Source organism: Bufo gargarizans, chromosome 2 (genome assembly GCF_014858855.1).
Source record: "Bufo gargarizans isolate SCDJY-AF-19 chromosome 2, ASM1485885v1, whole genome shotgun sequence".
Lineage (NCBI taxonomy): Eukaryota > Metazoa > Chordata > Amphibia > Anura > Bufonidae > Bufo > Bufo gargarizans.
The window spans coordinates 521,323,934-521,346,627 of record NC_058081.1 but is presented as its reverse complement, the minus strand read 5'-3'; the positions used below and the strand labels follow the sequence as shown (position 1 = coordinate 521,346,627).

At 44.8% G+C, this 22,694-nt stretch overlaps 1 protein-coding gene across 5 annotated transcripts in view; it reads left to right on the top strand.

Moving 5' to 3' along the window:
- Positions 1 to 22,694, top strand: part of IQSEC3 (IQ motif and Sec7 domain ArfGEF 3) — a 97,455-nt gene that overhangs the window by 50,956 nt on the left and 23,805 nt on the right. For all 5 annotated transcript variants that reach the window (XM_044281401.1, XM_044281400.1, XM_044281399.1 and 2 more), the window contains exons 3-4: positions 9,118 to 9,349; positions 20,744 to 21,741. In XM_044281401.1, coding sequence (XP_044137336.1) covers positions 9,118 to 9,349; positions 20,744 to 21,741 — 1,230 coding nt within the window. The remainder of the gene's footprint in view (positions 1 to 9,117; positions 9,350 to 20,743; positions 21,742 to 22,694) is intronic.

The window sequence follows — 22,694 nt, the reverse complement described above, 5'->3', positions numbered from 1 at the left end:
AGCTGAGATTTCTTCCAACTCATTATGAAACCGAGGGACTGGAGAAGAGAGATGACTGTACGGAGATGAAGTTGTAGCTGTTCCTCCGTTGCTGCTGCCACTAGCCAGTCGTCCAAGTAAGGGTAGACTTGAATGGCCTGTAAGCGTAGATGTACTGCTGCCACCACTGATATCTTGGTAAAGATTCTGGGCGCGGATGTCAGCCCGAAGGGCAATGCTCTGAATTGAAAGTGCAGGATTTCACTGCTCTCCTGACGGCTACTCTTAGGAATTTCCTTGAGGAAGCTCTTATGGGTACATGCAGGTAGGCGTCCTCCAGGTCCAGGGAGGCCATGAACTGATCTCGCTGAAGAGTGGACACCACCGATCTTAATGTTTCCATCTTGAAATTGATTTTTTTCAGAAAATGATTCAGGTATCTGAGGTCTACAACGAGACGCCAATCCCCGCTTGCTTTTGGGACTAGAAACAACCTGGAGTAGACTCCCTTTTTTTCTTGACCTCTTGGTACCCGTTCTAAAGCTCCTTTCTTTAGAAATTGGTCCACCAGGTGATCTATACGAGGGTCTTCTCTTTGATACAGAAATCTGCTTCTTGGCTGATGAAGAAACTCTAGCGAGTATCCGTCTCTTACTAGATCCAGAACCCATTTGTCTGTAGTGATTCTCTCCCAGTTGTTGTAGAAGTGGGATAAGCGCCCTCCTACAGACCGGCTTTCGACGTCAGAAATCAGTCTTGGAGTTTTTACTGATGTCTTCCTTTCCTCTCGCTTTTTCAGCAGAACTGGGAAGGACTCTTCTGTCTGACCGGCCTCTGCTAGATCGCCCACGATAGCTTGTTCTGCGGTAAGGCTGCCTGCCAAAGGGACGAAAATTCCTCGGACGATTCTTGGTCTTAAACTGAGGGAACTTCAGGGATTTCTCATCCGAATTGGACTCTAACAGCTTGTCTAGCTGAGAGCCGAACAATCTCCCAGGCTCAAAGGGTAAAGCGCAGAGGTTGGTCTTAGAGGCAACATCTCCTGCCCATAGCTTGAGCCACAAGGTTCTTCTTATTGAATTTGAGAGAGCCATATCTTTAGCCAGGAATCTCAGCGAATCCACTGGAAAGTCGCACAAAAATTCAGCGGCCATTTTAAGGGACGGCAGTTGAAGAAGCAGGTCTTCTCTGGAGACTCCGTCCTCAATGTCCCTTCCTAGGTGACTTAGCCAGATTCTGAGGGCCCGAGCCACTGGTACTGCGGCCATGGCTGCCTTACTTAACGTGGCCAAGTAAGAATGCAGTCTCTTTAACAAGTTATCCGCTTTTCTGTCCATCGGATCCCTCAGCAATGCGGAGTCATCTGCAGGAAAAAAGGACCTTTTAGCCAGCCTTGTTACCGCCAGATCAACTCTGGAGGGAGCCTCCCAGCTTGAGGACTCAGAGGAGTCGATTTTATAGACCGAGCGGAACCTTGAGCCAGGATCCATCTTTTTCAGGGGACCTTTACATTCCTTCTGGAATATGGAGTCCAGCACTGGATGGCTTGGGAGGACTGAACCTTTTTTCTTTGGAAAATAGAAGAGACTCTCCTTGTCCTGTGCAGCGACAGGGTCTTCCTTAGTCTCCATTATTCCGTTTACTTCTTTAATTAAGCGATTCGCATTCTTCCTATCAAAAAGGAAATTTTCCTCCATTTTAGAGACTTCCCAATCGGAGTCTGAATATTCGCTCTCAGCCGTCAGAGACTCGTCAGAGGATGAGGAGACAGGATCGCGCTTTCTCTTTTTGGCCTTCTGTTTCTGCTTTGTCAGAAAGGACTTAAAGAGGCTCATTAGCCTTCTGGACTCTGCGTCAGACTCGACCTCCGGCTGAGTACAGGAAGCGCAGACATTGGACCGCGAATCCTCAGGTAAGGGCTGAATGCAAGAAATGCAGCGGGACTGCTTCCTCCTAGACCTCCTGGATCCAGACGATCTATGAGAATGGACAGAATCAGCCGCATTACAGTTGTCACAGTAGTCCTCTCGCTGCTCATCAGGTAGGGGCTGCTCACATGACAGGCAATATCTGTGTCTGTGCTTCTTAGCCTTCTTTCTCCCTGAACCAGAAAGCCCAGACATCTGGAACAGACAAACAGACATATCATGAGCAAAAACCAGCAAGGCAAACTAGTCAGAAGGGACCCCAGCTGACACAATACCTTAAATTCACAGGAGCTCGGCTGCCAGGCACTTATGGCAGCTTGCTCCAGCCTGCATCCACTTTAAATATTCGAATCTGGCGCCCTGGACGCCGCCTGGTGACGTCAGCCGCTCCTGCGGCTCCCCATTGGCCCCAGAGGGCGCGCTGACTGATGACGTCAGACGCTGCCCGAACCCGGAAGTGCGGCATGGGGCGGCCTCCTGATGGAAGGAGCGGCATGCTGGGGATGACGGCGTCGGGCGCCACGCGCGAATCCACGGCAGGGAAGCGGCTTAGCAGACCGCAATGGAGGACCTCCTGCCGGAGCGCGCATCGTGGATGCGGCATAGTGCCAGCGCCAAGGACACACCCGTGGCACTGCTGGACACTTGGCCAGGAGCCTGGGACACACCCCACGGCATAGATGGCCGATCTTCACACACCAGACAGGTGGGCAGATTCCTCAGGAATGAGGACATAAAAAAAAATACAAGGGGCAGTTGCATTCACCAGACCTTTATAGGTGTACTGATTATGTGATTGACTAATTGTTTGACTGTTTAAATCTAGGTGGGCGGTCCTAGGAAACTAAAGAGGTCAACGTTAACCCATTCTGTGCTGCCGAGGACGATAAGGGAAACTGAGACATACACCCAGTATACAGGACAAGAGAAGTGGTACTGTGCAGTGTGTATATATACAGAATAAGGGCAGATACTGAGAATTAAACCTAGTATACAAGACAAGAGAAGTGGTACTGTGCAGTGTCCATATATACAGAATAAGAGCAGATACTGAGAATTACACCCAGTATACAGGACAGGAGAAGTGGTACTGTGCAGTGTCCATATATACAGAATAAGAGCAGATACTGAGAATTACACCCAGTATACAGGACAAGAGAAGTGGTACTGTGCAGTGTCCATATATACAGAATAAGAGCAGATACTGAGAATTACACCCAGTATACAGGACAGGAGAAGTGGTACTGTGCAGTGTCCATATATACAGAATAAGAGCAGATACTGAGAATTACACCCAGTATACAGGACAGGAGAAGTGGTACTGTGCAGTGTCCATATATACAGAATAAGAGCAGATACTGAGAATTACACCCAGTATACAGGACAGGAGAAGTGGTACTGTGCAGTGTTCATATATACAGAATAAGAGCAGATACTGAGAATTACACCCAGTATACAGGACAGGAGAAGTGGTACTGTGCAGTGTCCATATATGCAGAATAAGAGCAGATACTGAGAATTACACCCAGTATACAGGACAGGAGAAGTGGTACTGTGTAGTGTCCATATATTCAGAATAAGGGCAGAGACTGAGAATTACACCCAGTATACAGGACAGGAGAAGTGGTACTGTGCAGTGTCCATATATACAGAATAAGAGCAGATACTGAGAATTACACCCAGTATACAGGACAGGAGAAGTGGTACTGTTACCCTGAACAAGATAAATGATACTGTGCATCATCCGTGTATACAATCAAAGAAGAGTTACTGATCTGTAGCTTCAAACATCCATAACCATATTTAAATCGTGCATGACACAGCATAGATGAACCTTTTATTTTTGACGTCGTATGACTCTTCCCTCTTTCCCCTTCTCTCATTCTCACTTTAGCAGTTTTACCTTCCGCCTCATTGCCCTGTCAGCAAATCCTTCTCATCCTGATCAGCCCCCAGGCACAAGAAAAGCAAGGATTTCAGAGCTACCGTTTAATTACCCCTCCTCTTTACCCAACTCTCTCTCCCATCCTAATATCCTGAGGCTCAGGAATGTAACACTAATGCAGTCTGCCAGCTGCTTTGCTATGTACAGGATGCCAAGCTAAGGTCTGCCTGGCACATAGAGCAAACTTTAGTCACTTAATTTTAAAAAGAAACTACACTCAAAATTCATTACTACTATGATGAATTTGTTGTATAAAATAGATAAAAATTGCTTATTTTCTGACTAATGCCCTGTGTATAAGCTGGTGAAAGATGTATGTTTGTCAACGGCTCAAATTTATAACTACTATAATAATGTGCGCTATATACAAGACTATAACTATAATACTGCTCTTATATACAGGAATATAACTATTTTAATACTGCTGCTATGTACAAGGATACAACTATTATAATACTGCCTCCTATGTACAAGAATATAACTACTATAATACTGCCACTATGTACAAGAATATAACTACTATAAAACTGCCTCCTGTATACAAAAATGTAACTACTATAATACTGCTTCCTATGTACAAGAATATAATTACTATAATACTGCCTCCTACATACCCACTACCAGGGACGTCTTTAATATTGATTGGACCATGGGCAAAGATTTACTTGGACCCCTGGATCCCGCCTTCCCACACCCTAGCATGCAATCATACCCTCCACCACAACACACACACACACACAAGAAGAAATCCACACACCTGGTAGAGTCCAGTGAATTACTGTAAATACTTCCAGTTCTGAAGACTCCAGCAGCTCAGGATCAGTGCTCTGGGCAGCTGGGCTCAGGCTGGAAGTGGGCACCGCTCTGCAGTTCAGGAAGGAGACCGGGGCTCGGCTCACGCTAGTGTTACAGTGCACTCCAGCACCCCACAGTATGCAGTATAGCTCCATATAGTATACAGCACCCCACAGTATACAGTAGAGCAGTATAGCACTCCACAATATACAGCTCCCCACAGTATACATTAAAGCAGTATAGCACCCCACAGTGTACAGCAACCCAACGGTATACAGCACCCCACCGTATACAATAGAGCAGTATAGCACTCCACAATATACAGCTCCCCACAGTATACAGCACCTCACGGTATACAGTATATAGCACCCCAAACTATGCAGAATACAGCATCTCACAGTATACAGCACCCCAAACTATAGAGAATACAGCACCTCAAACTATACAGTATACAGCACCCCACAGTATACAGCACCCCAGGTATACAACACCCCACAGTATACTGTAGAGCAGTATAGCACCCCACAGTATACAGCACCCCACAGTATACAGCACCCCATAGTATACAGTAAAGCAGTATAGCACCCCACAGTATACAGTAGAGCAGTATAACACTCAGTATACAGCACCCCATAGTATACAGTAGAGCCGTATAGCACCCCATAGTATACAGTAGAGCAGTATAGCACCCAGTATACAGCCCCTCACAGTATACAGCACCCCATAGTATACAGCCTCCCACAGTATACAACACCCCACAGTATACAGTAGAGCAGTATAGCCCCCCCACAGTATACAGCACCCCATAGTATACAGCCCCCACAGTATACAGCACCCCACATTATACAGTAGCTTACAGTATCTTAGTATAACAGCCCCTGTCACCCTTTCCTGATGTAATCTTCACAAAAAAGCTCCACAAGTCTGGCAAACTTCTCCTGCCTTCGGCCCCCCAGGAGCAACTGGGCCGGGGAAGCTGCCCCTTTTGCCCCTTGTTAAAGACGGCCCTGCCAACTACTCACAAAATACTGCCTGCTATGTACAAGAATATAAGTAATATAATACAGTTCCGATATACATTTGAAAACAGCAAAGCAGCGCTCAACTGAGCGCTGGACACATCCTGGACTCGGCTGTTCAAACTGCAGAAAGAAAATGGTGGTAGTCCAGCTTCTAAAAAGTTTTGCTTTATTTCATGCGGTAAACAAGTTCCATAAACAAGACAGGCAAGCGGTCTATGCGTATTATACTGCTTCTATGTACAGAATATTACTACTATAATACTGCCTGCTATGTAGAAGAATATAACTACTATATTACTGCCTCCTATGTACAAGAATATAACTACTATAATACTGCCACCTATGTGCAAGAATATAACTACAATACTGCTCCCTATGTACAAGAATATAACTACTATAATACTGCTCCCTATGTACAAAAATATAACTACTATAATACTGCTCCTATGTACAAGAATATAACTACTATAATACTGCTCCTATGTACAAGAATATAACTACTTTAATACTGCTCCCTATGTACAAGAATATAACTACTATAATACTGTCTATGTATACTAATATAACTACTATAATACTGCCTCCTATGTACAAGAATATAACTACTATAATACTGCCACCTATGTGCAAGAAAATAACTACTATAATACTGCTCCCTATGTACAAGAATATAACTACTAAAATACTGCTCCTATGTACAAGAATATAACTACTTTAATACTGCTCCCTATGTACAAGAATATAACTACTATAATACTGTCTATGTATACTAATATAACTACTATAATACTGCCTCCTATGTACAAGAATATAACTACTATAATACTGCCACCTATGTGCAAGAATATAACTACTATAATACTGCTCCCTATGTACAAGAATATAACTACTTTAATATTGCTTCCTATGTACAAGAATATAACTACTATAATACTGTCTATGTATACTAATATAACTACTATAATACGGCCTCCTATGTACAAGAATAGAACTCCCATAATTCTATGTACAATAATATATCTACTATAATACTGTCTGTATGTACAGGAATATAACTCCTGTAATACTGCTTCCTATTTACATGTGTGGTAGGCAGTATTATCAGTTTTACAGCTCCAATTGGCTCTCCTGAATGGGAGTTCCAATGTGGTTGTTAATCATGGCTGATTTACCATTACAGGAAATCTGGCACCAGGATAATCGCTATTGAAGTAAAGCAATGGCCTAACAGATGTGCCTTTGTCTCAGCAATAGGTGTTTTCTATCTTCTGAAAATCCAGTTTATTTGGTATGCAAATGAGCCAGTAAGGCTTCTTTCACACTGGCGAACAGCCTGCTGAATCCGTACTAACGTTTGCACACGTCTGCTACAGAAAGTGCGGCCTGGACCCAGTCACTATAATGGGGACGTGCCAGAGATGCGGCCATGTGTGCAAACGTTAGTACCGATCCAGCAGGCTATTCCCTTGCCGGACAAGCCTATCGCCAGTGTGAAAGAAGCCTAAGGTACCCAGAGGGGTGTTTATTCTCGCACGAAGGAGCCCAGGCACGCCTCCTGCTTATGCCCAAGTTCTCCCTCATGCAGACCTGAAGCCCACCTCCTCTCTGACATGGCACCCGGCCACAATATGTCCACCCACCCCCTCCTACATCACATTCAAGCTATAACTCCACCCCCCACAGTTTTCCTTTCTGTTTCGCGTATAAATCTTGCGCATGGCAGTGCTGAACACAGCCTGCGCGCTGCCTGTCCCGCTGAGGGCATCAGCCTCAACTCCTCTACAACTGGGCATTTTATACTCCTGTTTTAGGCGTACAAAAAGGTCTTAATGTAAGACAGCCAGGAAGCTATCTTATGTTTAGAACGGGCGCCTTTTCATAACTTCGGCTTCTAAAACGCTGATCTTATCAAATGTGCCCCTAAGTGCTACTAGGCTATCGCTTTACTTTAATAGCGATTATCCTGGTGACAGATTTCATCTAAGAAATGAGTACGACTGCTCAGGAACCTTATCAGCAGCCATTTTGGTTCTCACACCAGTTCAGAGAAGTCTTGAGGACATATACGGTATTGACTTGGGATTTTTTTTTTACTTCAGTGAGTGGTGTCCTGTAAACACAGCACGGTGTAGATGTCCTCTTTATGTCTCACGTGCCATGCTTTGTTCCTCATAAAACATCTTCTCATAGGCTTGGCGCTGTGCTACATATCTTTCTCCCTCCACGCCTCATCTCCTCTGGTGTTGACTGATACCGCAAGTAATTTTAGCTGAATGGATGTTCAGACCAGGAGGTTAATACTCTCAGCTCGGAGTATTAATGAAGACACATTGCCCATCCTCCGCTGGGCATGATGCCACTCCAAGTCTCCTTTTGTGATTGTTCTGGCTGATTCACGTCTGACCTATTTGACCTCCATATGAGTCTGAAGGCTTTGTGCCGCTACCAGAGCTCCCATTAACTTTATGGTCCAAGTCCTCTTGATTCAAAGACCCGAAATACCGCCAGCGTCTGTGCGTTTGCGTATTATGAGAATCCAGATGGCAGTTATATTAATAGATATAAAATATTCAGGCACGTCGCCCTACACCGAGGGCACAGAACATATTTAATCAGCTTATCCAAGTCACTGGCTTTTCTAAAAATATTCAATCACCTTAACACTTCCACAGCCAAGGGGTTATAGACTGGAAGCGCAGAATGGTGCAGCTGACATCTCAACCCCTTCAGCATTGAAAAATATACCCCATATCTGTCATGTTATTAAAGATTTGTTGCTGGGAAAGCTGGATGACCACCATTGCGGCTTTTAAGAATGTTGTCCACCAGCTTTTCCAGACTCCTGCATGACATTTATGCCCAATCCTGCAGTAATACAGTAGCCATAGACTGCAGATTTGCCAGTCTGGAGTCTGGGTAAGCTTGATGACATATGAAAGCTGTTTCGAGGCCCATATTGGTTGTCACCCTGCATAGTTTTATCTATATGTGGGATGTAAGATATGAACCAGTATGCCCAGTATTACAACTTCCAAAGCGGGTATTACCCAATTTCCCCAAATTTTTGAAGAGAAAACCTGGCATCCTGTGCACTGGTATCTTCCTGCTTTCCCACACTATAGGATAACTAGACAGTAAGTAACTCACCTACTAAACTGGTGGTGGCGTGGCAGTTGCAGCCATTCATGTTGCCACCTAGCTTTCCCAGAAACAGAAGAAAACTTAATGAAAATGTTATTTCGGTGAAAGCTGGGTAATAACCAATATGGCCGCCAAGAGTAATATCCAGTTCCCCCTGTGTCATCTGTATTGGTAATTATTGAGACGCCAATCTGATAGCCGTTATCATTTGTGTGAACCCAGCTGGAATCACGTTTTCCTCACTACCAGATGTTAAAGTCTTCTCAGCAGTGGCTCATGTGTCCTCTTTATCATATTTCTGAAACAGTGATGACTCCGCCAGTAAGAAGCTGTTGTGTACCCCCTGGGACATCCGGGAAGGTGACAGTCAGATGAACAGCAGTTCCAAACAGCCTGGAGAGGAGGAGATGCTGACCAAGGCCAGTCTGCACCACACTGGCTCCCCGGTCCGAGTACAGCGAGGGAAGAATGCGGCCACCTGCTCTCATGGGACAAATAAATCGGAATATGAGTTGTCCTTGGACCTTAAGAACAAACAGGTAAGGGTTGGTGAAAGCCCTTCTATAGGGGGGCGGGGGGACTTCCCCAGTAGAGAAATGTAATACATAATACTGCATAGAGAGCCAACATTATTGTACCATTTATAGTATAGAAGTGCTGTACAGTATCAATTAATGGTACTAAATAGTGCTTACATAATACTTTCATTTAGAGCCTAGATAATAGTGCCAACCAGTGAATATATCAGAGTGCCTACATTGGTGTCATTATTACATAGAAACATAGAATGTGTCGGCAGATGAGAACCATTTGGCCCATCTAGTCTGCCCAATATACTGAATACTATGGATAGCCCCTGGCCCTATCTTATATGAAGGATGGCCTTATGCCTATCCCATGCATGCTTAAACTCCTCCACTGTATTTGCAGCTGCCACTTCTGCAGGAAGGCTATTCCATGCATCCACTACTCTCTCAGTAAAGTAATACTTCCTGATATTACTTTTAAACCTTTGCCCATCTAATTTAAAACTGTGTCCTCTTGTGGTAGTTTTTCTTCTTTTAAATATTCTCTCCTCCTTTACCGAGTTGATTCCCTTTATGTATTTAAAAGTTTCTATCATATCCCCTCTGTCTCGTCTTTCTTCCAAGCTATACATACATTATTGAACACAGAACTGCGCCATACAGTCCTCACAGAAGAATGCCTAAAGTGCCAGCATACGTGTGTATGCCCATTTCATAGAGGGTGGTAAAGTGAAGACATGAGGGTTTTGTCACACACAGGTTTAAAGGGAATGTCGCCTGGATAATCAATATTAAAGCAAACCTATGTCCTTGCAGCACTTCAGACCTTCTGTCCATAGGTTTTTCTTTTTCCTTGGAGCTCGCTTTATATCTTCATAAAAATCCACTTTTGTCCTTATGCTAATGAGACATTAAGGTGCCCAAAGGGGCCTGATTTTCATTCAAAAGATGCTCAGAAACGCTAGAAAATAATGTTGTACAGGGGCCATATAATACTGTCCTAGAAGCCATGCATAATGATACCATACAATGACCACATGGCAGCCACATTGTTTCATGCAGTGCCAGATAACAGCAGATAATACTCCAGTTCCTAGCGCCTACATAATAGTGCCTTAGAGTGACCACATAGTACTCCCATTCAGTGATATTTAGAACGGGTTGCTAGGGGACACGTTTACAGTGGATGATGGGATTGAGGAAGCGCAATGTAATTGTCCTTTTTATAATGCTATAATCCAGCCCTGATCATAACACATTGCAGTATAAGACGCCATGAATGCAGCAGACTATAATGACATAAGTATAAATGTACTGTCCTAGAATTGACCAGCTTTACTTACCTTCCACTTCTTCTACGTTAGCTCTAAAAACATGTTTCTGGGACTGTAGCATTGTTCATCCTGCGCGACCTGGTTCATGAAAGAACGGGCAGGACTACAGTGAAGAATGACAGATAAGCAGTGTGATAGGAACATGGACCAGGTCAGGAGTAACTGAAAAATGCCTGTTTATCATTCAGGTATATAGGACTCCTAGTCTTAAGAGGGTTCTGATTGGACCCCCTGGGCTACTTGGTATTCAGCCTATTTCCCTTGACCTTCTTTTTGCTTTTTCTGCTGAAATAAATGAGTAATCACACAAAGCCCGGGGCTGCAGGATACTCTACGCCTTGTTACTGATGTGGCCTCTCTGGGTTTTGCAGTGTTACGGTTCTTGCCCTCGGTAATGAGATTTATTTTCATCCTAAACTTCTAGCCGGTTCAGTTATCACTGGAGCAGTTTCCAAAACCAAATGCGCAAATCTCAGTTTCCATAGAAAAGTCCAAATCTGCAGCATTCATCCACTTTTCATAGAAACAGTCACAGATTTGTCGCAACATCGGTGTATCACTAATACGGACATTTACAACACTTCCTGTTTTTTTTGTTGTGGAAGCTATGGACCTTTAAGGGAAGGACCAGACGTGGTAGACCCATACAGCACGATGCAAGTGGATGGGATTTTCCAAATCCCATCCTCATGTAGCACCAAAACCAGAGCATGCGGTGGCATTTCAAATCTGCAGCATGCCCATTATTGTGCGGAAAAGCACCACAAGTTCTGAGGCCCAGTTCTTCTGCCCAACGGTGTCCAATGTTGAGTCACATGACTGGAATTGTCATCGGTCCCACCCCAATAGTCAAAGTAGACGATTTGTAAGCTTCCTGACTTGACTATTGAAGAGGTGATGGATTTCAAACTGGAACCAAACATCTTGGGGAGAAGGTGTTGTGTTATACAAGCCCTCCATGACACTAATGGTCAGTGACTTCATAATAACATAGGTAGCCATAGTAGCTGCCTCCAATGCACAGGCTACAGTATCCATGTGTTCCTAACTACATCAGTGCCCTCATGGCACTGACTAACACAGTGATCCAAATTAAATGATGCCTACAGTATCCCATAACAGTGAGGACCACAGTGCCCCTTAACATTGCCAGCAACAGTGGCTCATAACAGTGTCAGCCACCAAGCTCTATAACAGTGACAGCTGCAGTGCCTGAGCTAGTGACTTTTCTGTAGCCCAAGATATAGCGATGCTTGTAAGTTTGTGAACCTTTTAGGATTTAGTATATTTCTGCATATACCGGTATGTGAACTAAAACTGCATGAGGTTTCAACACAAGTCCTAAAAGTAGATAAAGATAACCAAATAAAAAATAAGTTACAAATATTAGACTTAAGCATTTATGTATTGAGAAAAATGATCCAAATCACATGTTAGTAACTGGCAAAAGTATGTGAACCTTTAGGCTGGTTTCACACGGGCGTTGCGGGAAAAGGTGCGGGTGCGTGGCAAGAACACGCGCGATTTTTCAGCGCGAGTGCAAAACATTGTAATGCGTTTTGCACTCGCGTGAGAAAAATCACGCATGTTTGGTATCCAAACCCGAACTTCTGTGTTCTTGGGATCGGTGTTCTGTAGATTGTATTATTTTCCCTTATAACATGGTTATGAGGGAAAATAATAGCATTCTGAATACAGAATGCATAATAAAATAGCGCTGGAGGGGTTAAAAATAAAATAAAAAAATGTAACTCACCTTAATCCACTTGATCGCGTAGCTGGCATCTCCTTCTGTCTTCATCTTAGCTGTGTGCAGTAACAAGACCTGTGGTGACGTCACTCCGGTCATCACATGATCTTTTACCGTGGTGATGGATCATGTGATGTCACTCCAGTCAGCGCGATCAAGTTTAAATTTTTTTTAACCCCTCCAGCGCTATTGTACTATGCAGTCTGTATTCAGAATGCTATTATTTTCCCTTATAACCATGTTATAAGGGAAAATAATAATGATCAGGTCTCCATCCCGATCGTCTCCTAGCAACCGTGCGTGAAAATCGCACCGCATCCGCACTTGCTTGTGGATGCTTGCGATTTTCAGGCAACCCCATTCATTTCTATGGGGCCTGCGTTACGTGAAAAACACAGAATATAGAGCATGCTGCGATTTTAACTCAACACACAAGTGATGCGTGAAAATCACCGCTTATGTGAACAGCCCCATAGAAATGAATGGGTCCTGATTAAGTGCGGGTGCAATGCGTTCAACTCACGCATCGCATCCGCGCGGAATACTCGCCCGTGTGAAAGGGGCCTTAGGAATAGCAGATCATTTGTAGGTGAAGTTAGTCAGGTGTTCTCAATAAATAGGATGACAATCAGGTGTGAGTGGGCGACCTGTTTTATTTAAAGAACAGGTATCAAATTCTGATTTTCACAACACTTTTGTGGAAGTGTATGATGGCACGTAAGAGGAAATTTATGAGGACCTCAGTGGAAGAGTTCTTGATGCTTATCAGGCTGGAAAATGTTACAAACTATATCTCAAACTCTTGAAAAATGGTTTGTAACATATCTTGGTACAAACCATCTCTAAAAATTCTACCAATCCACTTTCAGGATCTATTCACTCGTCCGCAAAATGTGTCCGCATCTTGCAGAATGGGTGCAGACCCATTCATTTTCAATGGGGCCTCAAAAGATACGGACAGCACACTGTGTGCTGTCCGCATCCGCACTTCCATTCCACGGTCCTGCAAAAAAAAAAAAAATAGAACATGTCCTATTCTTGTCCTCAGCCACGGACAAGAAAATGCATTTCTATCATAGTGCCGGCCATGTGACATCCGCAAAATGTGGAACACACATGGCCAGTGTCCGTGTTTTGCGGATCCGCAATTTGCGGCTGCAAAACAGTTGCGGACTTGTGAATGGACCCTCAGACAGATTCCTTGTTGAAATTCAGGACCATTATTATCCTCTCCAGGAGGGGTCAACCCACAAAAATCACACCAAGAGCAAAGTGTGTAATAGCCTTTTAGGTCACAAAGAAATCCAAGGTAACCTCTAAGTAACTAAAGGCCTTTCTCACATAAGCTAATGTTAATGCGCATGATTCCACCATCAGTTCACTGAACAGCAATGGTGTGCATGGCAGGATCGGAGAAAGCTTCTGCCCTGCAAAAGGAACATTGCTGACCATCTGCAGTTTGCTTAAGATCGCCTGGACAAGCCAGAAGCGAGCATTCCATGGGAGGAAACCCTCCAACATAACCAGTGTCGGACTGGGGTGCCCACCAGTAAAATTTATTTTGTGCAGGACTAACCAACATTTACCAGAAACAGATGTACCGTTATTGCCGTAGTTATTTGCCCCTCACAGTTGTGTGATACTGAATTATTTGCCTCAATAAATAAATGACCAAGTCTAATATTTGAAAGCTTTAATTCTTGCAGCTTTTTTTTTTAAATACAGAGTTAAACATGAAAAACAGTAGAAAACAGTTCAATTCATCTGGTACCATAAAAACAGATCCCCAGTGCAAAAGCAACAAAACAGAGGTCAATGAAAAGAGAAATTAAATCAGTGTCTTTCGCAATGATGTCCCTTATCACTTTAAAAAGGATTCCCACTCACATAACATTCACACTGCAGCACCATTCAATTTTCAGTCAAGCACGATGGCCAAAACCGTATTGGCCCCAGGTTAAGATCCCTAGAACTTATTAAAACGACCAGATGTTTCTCTACCTATGTACGTTAATTTATACAAAGGTAAAGCTGCATCAATAAATTGTATCCAGTGAGGGAAAGAAGGTTTCCTCTGGGGTTTCCAGTTCAGAAGGATGAATTTCCTCGGATTAAGGGTCCATTTACTTGTCCATAGGTGTTTTGCGGTCCGCAAATTGCGGATCCGCAAAACACGGACACCGGCTATGTGCGTTCTGCAATTTTCTGACCACACATCGCCGGCACTATGATAGAAAATCCCTTTTCTTGTCTGTAATTGCAGACAAGAATAGGACATGTTCTATTTTTTTCGGGAATGGAAGTGCGGATCCGGAAATGTGGATGCAGACAGCACATAGCATCTATTCCGGCCCCATTAAAAAAATGAATGGGTCTGCAAAATCTGGAATGGATCTGGAAAAAAAATTGCGGACGTGTGAATGAACCCTTAAGATCAGGAGCCTGTAAAGTATTTTACAGTATTTAGTAGGAAGGCGGAAACCTAGCAAGCTATTCTTAGGGAAGCACACATCCAGCAAACCCAGTTAAGTGTTCAGAAACATATGCACCTCATCCCAAAAAGCAGCAATAACCAGGCATTCCCGTATTATGTTATTAGCGTAACCCCTTCCCCCACCAACTTTGTGCAACAATTTTGTTTAAATCAATTGATCTCTAGCACTAATCACTGAGGAGCGCCAACAAGAGGCCAACTTTTTCTCATGATGGATCTTCAAGGTTGGAATGTTACTCTTCCAATGCTTGAGGACCCACTTAGGGGACAAAGAAAAGTAGACATAAGAACTTTATAAAAGGGAAGACATCCGAAGAATGGAGGAGCTGACAGCTCTTTTGAGAAACACCCACAATGCCTTCATTACCTCTTGGACCCAGTGGTTTGTGTTCCAGGGCTCTTCGGAATATCAGGCTTTATTGGCCTATTGAGGACTTAGAGATAGTGTTTTTTTTTTTTTTTTTTTTTTTTTCCCCTCTACCAGTATTATTTTCTCCATCTGTCTCACCCACCTTTCCCCCTGTTTCGGGTCCATCCCCCCTCTCTTGTCTAGATGTTATCTGTCTCACCTTGTCCTATGTTTGCTTTTGGTTGGCATTATTTATTTGCATTTCTGGTATCTATACTGCTATATGAAAACTGGTCATGCTTTGTTGGACAAGATATAATGTACTGTCTGTTATTCAAGTGGCCTCTCAGCATTTTTATCAGTCACCCACCATCGAGGTCAGATTTTTCTATTTGCTTTTTCTATTTTCCTTAAAGGGGTTCTCCAGGAATAAAAAAAATGAAAATACTTAAATATTACTTTATTATAAATATATTCCCAAATACCTTTCATTAGTTGTAATGGTTTGTTTTGTCTAGGGAGCAATCCTCATGGGAACTGAAATGGCCGCTGTCCTATTAGTACACACAAAACCCGTCTTAATCACACAGGAGGACAAGTTACTTCAATAGACTAATCTAAAGCGCTGCCTCATGCTCCTTTATAATCCTGAATACAGTTTTATATGATCTTTAGCTGAATCTCTGTAGGAATGGAGTTCATAAGGAGACATGAATTACAGAGAGTAGCGTGAGAGGAGGTGTGACTAATGAGCAGCAGCACTTGTATGCAGTCTTCATTACCACAGTCTGTCCTGTCCATTCTCTCTGTACTTCATGTCTCCTCATGAACTCCATTCCTCCAGAGATTCAACTGAAGATTAGTGTTGATCCAGCACCAAAGTGCTCGGGTGTTCAGATGGTCGAACACCTCCGGATGCTCAAGCACAATGGAAGTCAATGGGAGAACCCAACCATTAAACCAGGCACCCGCTGCTCTGAAAAGGGAAGGGTGTCTGGTTCATAGAAAAAGGTCAGAAATTGATGGAAACACCACCGAAATGGTTCAGGAACAGCATGGGGAGGATGTCTGGATGCATCTTGGACTCCCAGGTCGCTGCTGGGAACGATGTTGTCCGAGTAGTACGCCACTTTTACAGACTGACAATAATACGCACAAAACCGAAGATAAAATTGATTTTAGAGGAAAAATTGTTAGGAAACATTTTTTCCTGTATATTTACTTGTATAGAAAAGTGCAAGTGCTGCCAAAAATTACAAGGAAGAGGCACTCTGATACAACCTGTATAGCACATAATAGATATCCTCATTCACTTTGTGGTACAATTGTTCAGGTAGTGGGACTCCTACACTAATAAAGCCTATGCACAAGTAAAAGGGCTTCGAAAAATTGCAAGGAACCGGCACTCCAATACACCTATTATTACACTTAAAGGAGGGCATCATACACCCTTAAAAATTTTGATTGATGGCCTGCTGGTGACCCTCAAAAACATTAGGAGAAAGGGCCTGCTGGTGACCCTCTAAAACATTCCGCCGAGGGCCTGCTGCTGAGCTGACCATCTAAAACATTAGGGGTGAGGGTCTGCTGCAGAGATGACTCTCTAAAACATTAGGGGCGAGTGCCTGCTGCTGATCTGAGCATCAAAAAAATTATAGACGAGTGCCTGCTGCTGACCATTGAAAAAATTATGGGCGAGGGCCTGCTGGTGAGCTGACCCTGTAAAACATGGTTGAGGGCCTGCTGGTGAGCTGACCCTCAAAAACATTATATGCGAGGGCCTACACGTGAGCTGTCCCTCTAAAAGATTGTAGGTAAGGGCCTGCTGGTGAGCTGACCCTGTAAAACATGGTTGAGGGCCTGCTGGTGAGCTGACCCTGTAAAACATTATGGTTGAGGGCCTGCTGGTGAGCTGACCCTCTATAATATTGTAGGTGAGGGCCTGCTGGTGAGCTGACCCTCAAAAACATTATATGCGAGGGCCTGCACGTGAGCTGTCCCTCTAAAAGATTGTAGGTAAGGGCCTGCTGGTGAGCTGACCCTGTAAAACATGGTTGAGGGCCTGCTGGTGAGCTGACCCTGTAAAACATTATATGCGAGGGCCTGCAGGTGAGCTGACTCTCTACAGCATTAAGAGCGAGGGCAGACTAATAAGCATATTGATATAATGGAAGAGGAGGAGGACGAGAAAAGGAAAATTGAACCATATACCCTTTTTTGTGGTGGAAGGGGTGCATGGGACTACAGTGTATTCAATACATTATAAAAAACACATTTAAAGTGCCTTTATGTTTAGCTGCTTTGCTCTAGTGGAGTAGAGAAGTCATGGGCAATCCAGGCATTTTTAAGAGTCAACCGGTCAGCATTTTCCGTTGACAGGCGGATGCGCTTATCAGTTATTATGCTCCCAGCAGCACTAAATACCCGCTCTGACAAAACGCTGGGGCAGGCCAGCACCTCCAAGGTGTAGAGCGCCAGTTCGTGCCACGTGTCCAGCCTGGACAGCCAGTAGTTGTAAGGCACAGAGGGATCATTGAGGATGCTGACATGGTCTGCTCCGTACTCCTTCACCATCTTCCCAAATTTTTCCCTCCTTGTGACACTAGGCCGCGCATCAGGGTGAGGATGCTGGCAGGGTGTCATGAAACTGTCCCAAGCTTTGGAGAGTGTTGCCCTGCCTCTGTTGGAACTGCTGTGTGTTCCCATCATCTCCTCTCCTCGGTTGCCCAAGGAACTATGTACTCTGCCGCCAGCGTTGTCAGCTGAAAATTTTTGGAGCAATTTTTTCACAAGGACCTTGTATTGCACCATTTTGCTCATCCTCTCCAACACAGAAATGAGAGATGAGAAGTTCTCTGTAGCGGGAGTCGAGAAGGGTGAACAACCAGTAATCGGTGTTGTCCAAAATGCGTAAAACGCGTGGGTGACAGGAAAGGCAGCCTAACATAAAGTCGGCCATGTGTGCCAGAATCCCAACAGGCAAGACTTCGCTGTCGTCATCAGGAGGATGACTCTCAATCTCCTCATCCTCTTCCTCCTCTTCTGCCCATCCACGCTGAACAGATGGAATTAAACTTCCATGGGTACTACCCTCTGTAGCGGAGGCATCCGTCTCTTGCTCCTCCTCATCATTATGCAATTTGCACTCAGAAGACGAACTGAGGGTGATCTGGCTATCACCCTGTGTAATGTCTTCCCCCATTTCCACCTCTTCCACATGCAAAATGTCCGCCTTAATTGTGAGTAGCGAGCATTTGAGGAGACACAGAAGTGGAGGTGACGCTTATAATAGCGTTATCGCTGCTCACCATCTGTGTTGATTCCTCAAAGTTTCTTAAAACTTCACAGAGATCAGACATCCATGCCCACACCTCGCTTGTAAAGAGCGGAAGCTGACTGGAAAGGCGACGACCATGTTGCAGCTGGTATTCCACTACTGCCCTCTGCTGCTCACCAAGCCTGGCCAACATGTGGAACGTCGAGTTCCAGCGCGTGCTCATGTTGCACAACAGTCGGTGAGCTGGCAATTGTAATCGCTGCTGCAGTGTTGACAGACCAGCAGAAGCTGTCCATGACGGAAATGGGCACACACGTGGCACACTTTCACCCGTAGCTCTCGCAAATTGAGGTAGGTTTTGCAAAACCGCTGAACCACTAAGTTGAAGATGTGGGCTAGGCATGGGATGTGTGTGATCTTCCCGAGCTCCAAAGCCGCCACCAAGTTACGGCCATTATCAGACACAACCATGCCTGGTTCAAGGTTGAGTGGCGAGAGTCACAGCTCAGTCTGGTCTCTTATCCCCTGCCACAGCTCTGTGGTGGTGTGCTGTTTGTCACCTAAGCAGATCAGCTTAAGCACGGCCTGTTGACGCTTCCCCACTGCAGTACTACACTGCGTCCAGCTACGGACTGATGGCTGACTGGTGCTGCAAGAGGATAATTCTGAGGTGGAAGTGGAGGAGGAGGCAGAGGAGGAGAAGTGGGGGTTGGAGCCATTAGGTTGGTGGCGGAAACCAGGATGGAATTAGGGCCCGCAATCCTTGGTGTCGGTAGCACCTGTGCCATCCCAGGGTACGACTCGCCTCCATAACGTTCACCCAGTGTGCCGTCAGGAAAATGTAGCGTCCCTGGTTGAAAGAACTTGTCCATGTATCAGTGGTTAAGTGGACCTTCCCAGTATCTGCGTTGGTCAGGGCACGGGTGATGTTAGGGGACACATGCTGGTGTAAGGCGGACATAACACATCATGAAAAATAGTGGCGGCTGGGGACTGTGTAACGAGGGACGGCTGCCGACATCAGGCTGCGGAAGTCCTCAGTGTCCGCAAGCCTAAATGGCAACAGTTCCAGGGCCAGTAATTTGGAAAGTTGCGCATTTAGTGCTATAGCCTGTGGGTGGGTGGCTAGGTATTTGCGCTTGTGTTCAAATGCCTGGGGTTAGGATATTTGTACGCTGCCCAGGGACACGGAAGTGGATGTGGTCGCTGATGGTGCTTGCAAAGATCCAGGTGCAGGGCGGGAGGCATCCGGGCCTGCGCCTTCGACAGGGGATTGGCCAGCACGTAACACAAGGGAAGAGGAGGCAGTGGTGTCACCCGTAGACACAGATTGTGGACCCAGGCGTTTAGCCCACCTATTACAGTGCTTTGATGCCATGTGGCAGATCATGCTGGTGGTGAAAAAAAGAAAATTTCACTTTACACTATCTTTCCCTTCTTCAGCACAGCTCTCCCTGACCAACACTGAGCCGAACATGTGTCATCGGGTGCTATATAGCACCCGATGACGCGTTTCCGCCCAGCCAATCACTGTAATGCCAGTAACCAACATGGCTACGGCATTACAGTGAAAGGCAGCACTCACCTGCACGTTTATTGGCTGCGTAGCAGCCAACAAAAGTGCAGGGAGGAGACTCGAGCATTGCGCACGAGCACATGTGGTATTCGGCCCAATACCATTATGTGCCGAACATATTTATGAGTTCACGGCGCTCCCCGCCCACCTTCATCTGACAGCTTTTTCATATGAATCAGTAGCAGGTGGGTGGGGAGAGCCATGAGCTCATAAAAGAGGAGTCATGAGCTGATGCTATTCAATACAAGATTTTGGCAAATGGCTGGGTCAGTTAAAGAAAGTGACCCAGTATTTTGCTAAGGGGTTCTGTCACTTGTTCATGTTGCCCTTAGTTAGGACACCATAAAATTGTTGACAGATTACCTTTAATAGCTGATATTTTCTGTAGCACAAAGCCAGACTTGTGTATCAACATAGTTATGCCCTCATAGAAGGAGGATTAAAGGATTTAAGTCCAATATTTTTAACTCATATGTTTGATGTGGTTATCGTTATCTACTATTAGGATTTGTGTGAAAGTGATGTAATTTTAGGTCAAATTTATGCAGAAATGTAGAAAATTGTGAAAGTTTCACAAACTTAGTTTTCTGTTATTGGTGTTTTATAACCATTTTCTTTTTTTCCAGATTGAGATGCTTGAGCACAAGTATGGGGGGCACCTAGTATCTCGCAGGGCAGCCTGTACCATCCAGACAGCATTTCGACAATACCAGCTAAGCAAGAACTTTGAAAAGATCCGAGACTCCTTGCTACAAAGTCGCCTCCCCCGACGCATTTCCTTGCGAAAGATTCGAGTCCATAACCCAGATAGTTTCCCTTCTGCTGAAAAAGCTCTGTTGGAAAGCTACAATTTGATGGGTATCCCTCTAGTGAGGTCTCCTTCCCTCCCAGCTACTATCAGTGGGGCATTAACTGAGCTTGAAGACTCCTTCACTGAACAGGTACAGTCTCTTGCCAAATCTATTGATGATGCCCTCAGCACTTGGAGCCTGAAGACCATGTGTGCCTTCCCTGAGGCAGGCTCCTACCAGATACGGGAGACCTTTATGCAGCAGAATCCAGAACTGGAGCCACCTAAACTAGAAGAAGGAGAAAGTGAGGATAGCAAACTGGGGACTCTACCTAAAAGTAGCAGTACATTAATGATGGCTTTCCGTGATGTTACAGTTCAGATAGACAATAATAATATTTCAGTATCCTCCTCTACTTCCCTTTCCATGTCCAACTGCTTGGCCGGGACTCAGAACTCTAAAACGGAGGAGGAGAGGGTCAGTGTCAGTGGAGAAGTTACTTTGGAGCCTCCTTCCCAGGAAACTACCCATGAGACGCACGTTGTACAGAACTCCTTTCCTGAGGTGAATGGTAATGGGGTTGGGAAGGAATTAGTTGGACCTGTTCCTACTGAAACTGAAACTACTGACCTCTCAGAACAGTTGAGCAGCAGTAGCACCTCCACCTCTGCTAAGTCTGTATCTGAGGTGTCTTCTAAGGAGGCCTTGCAAGCCATGATCCTCAGCCTTCCTCGGTACTATTGCGAGAACCCTGCCAGCTGCCGATCACCAACTCTCTCAACTGATACAATGAGGAAGAGACTGTACCGCATCGGGCTGAACCTGTTCAATATGTGAGAATGGGCAAAGGGTTATGGGGTTGAGTATGTCTTAACTCAAGTAGGGTCTTGATGTTCTCCTAAGGGCTAACCTCCCTGTGGCGCTTGTTTTTCCACTGGAGAACAAAAATCTGCACATACCCTATATGAGAGTCTGCATATGTACTCCAGCCAATTGGCTCAAAGCATACCTGCAGTTTTTTGTCAAAGTTCTTGAAAAAACCCATACATTTTCCTTGGTCTCGCTAGCAGGGGTGTTGCTAGGGTCTCAAAAAATCAGAGGCCCAAGCACCAATGCAAATGGCCCAAAGTTGAACAACCGCATCTCCCCCCCCCCCCCCCCCCCCCCCCTTGCAAACACTAACACTGAAGACATTTTACTGTACTTGCTATACAGCAGCACATATCTCTCACATCCAGGGCCTCCAGGTGACTTCTCCTCTGATGTAGATCTTCTCTGTTATCATCTTCTCCATTCGGTCCAGACACTTTTCTCAGCCGCCTCGTCTCTGCAGAGTGTGATGCACAGACATCTTAGCTTCCTTCCCACCAATAGTAATTCCCTTCTAGAATACTCTCATTAGTAATACTGCCCCCTATTGGACCCAACAGTGATAATGCTCCACAAGAGTGCCTCCATTAATAGAAGAGCCCTCCAGTATTAATAATACCCTCACAGAGCCCCTAGTAGAAATAAGGCCCCCTATTGTTCCCCTAGTGGTAATAAAGTGCTCTACAGGCCCCTCAGTAGTAATATGGCCCCTATAGTGCTCTTAGTAAAAATAATGCGGATTTCTCCTATAGAGCCTTAAAATGCCCCCACAGTACCCCCAGTATTTATATTGCCCCGTACTGTTATAATGCTTTCCCTGAAGCGCCCCAAGTATTTATAGTGCCCCCTGTAGTTATATTCCTCAGTTTATTTTCCTCAGAAATTATAATTCCTCAGCACCTCCGCCATACAGTCC